The sequence below is a fragment of the Fonticula alba genome, assembly GCF_000388065.1.
Source record: "Fonticula alba strain ATCC 38817 unplaced genomic scaffold supercont2.34, whole genome shotgun sequence".
NCBI lineage: Eukaryota > Rotosphaerida > Fonticulaceae > Fonticula > Fonticula alba.
In genome coordinates, this window is record NW_009243004.1 from 1 (window position 1) to 897 (window position 897).

The window sequence follows — 897 nt, forward strand, 5'->3', positions numbered from 1 at the left end:
CCCTCGACCACGGGCCTGGCCCTCGGGCAGCGTCCTCGTGGTGGCCACCGCCTCGGCATTCCGGCCGATTGCCCCGGCGCACGAGCTCGTGGTGCTGGGCGCGGGCCCGGTGGCGGCGGCGGCGGCGGCCGCCGCCCAGCCGGGGACCCCCCCGTCGCCGGCCGACGCCTCCCTGCTGACCGGCCTGGCGGCGGCCCTCTTCTGTCACCCGGCGGCCGGGCCGCTGGCGACGGTGCTCTGCGCGGCCGAGGACGGCGACGGGTCACCCCCGGCCGGGCAGCTGGTTCGGTCCCTGTGGAATGTCATTGGCTGCCGCATGGCCGGGCTGCTGGCCGGCGAGCATGGGCCCGAGGGCGGCCCCTGCCAGGCCCCGGCCCAGTGTCTGGCCGCCTCGCCGCCGGGGTTCGGCTGGCTGGCGCAGCTCCGGGCGCCGGGGGCCCCCGGCGCCGGGACCCCGGCCCCGCGCCTGGTCCAGCCGCGCGACCACTCGGTCTACTTTTGAAGGAGCGGGGCGGGCGGGGCCCCGGCCCGGCGTGTGCGCCACTCTCCCCCCCCCCCCCCTCCGGCTGGCCCCTGCCCATCTTGTCTGTTTCTGTTCCTCTCCCTCCCGCTGTGTATAAATCCGAAAAATGCCTTGTAGCACTGGGCGCATGTGCGGGCCCGCCCTGCCGCGGCTGCCAGCAGGCCCCGGGGGGCATCTGGCGCACGGGGGCAAGTGCCCCTGCGCGAGACGGGCACGAGGGAGCATGGTGCTCTGCAAAGGACGGGTGGGGGTTTATTGCACAATGGACAGGAAAGAAAAGGGCCAAGGGCAGCAGCGGGGAGGGGCGCCGGGAAAGGGCGCGCCTCGGGCTGTGTCCTCGCGCCGCGGGTGCTCTGTGTCGAGGGGGGGGGGGG

General features: G+C 76.0%; 2 protein-coding genes across 2 annotated transcripts in view; one reads left to right on the plus strand and one right to left on the minus strand.

Annotated features, from left to right (window-relative positions):
- Window positions 1-30: 30 nt before the first annotated feature.
- Window positions 31-502, plus strand: H696_06230 (hypothetical protein; the record flags this gene model as incomplete). Its single annotated transcript, XM_009499978.1, has 1 exon — window positions 31-502. A coding segment is annotated over one exon (471 nt), but the record flags the coding sequence as incomplete, so codon positions are not given.
- Window positions 503-775: 273 nt separating this feature from the next.
- The window catches only part of H696_06231 (CAMK/CAMKL protein kinase), a gene marked incomplete at both ends in the record, with an annotated part of 12,140 nt that continues 12,018 nt past the window's right edge, over window positions 776-897 (minus strand). Inside the window, one exon of the mRNA XM_009499979.1 lies at window positions 776-874. Within this exon, the coding sequence (XP_009498254.1) occupies window positions 776-874 (99 nt within the window). The remainder of the gene's footprint in view (window positions 875-897) is intronic.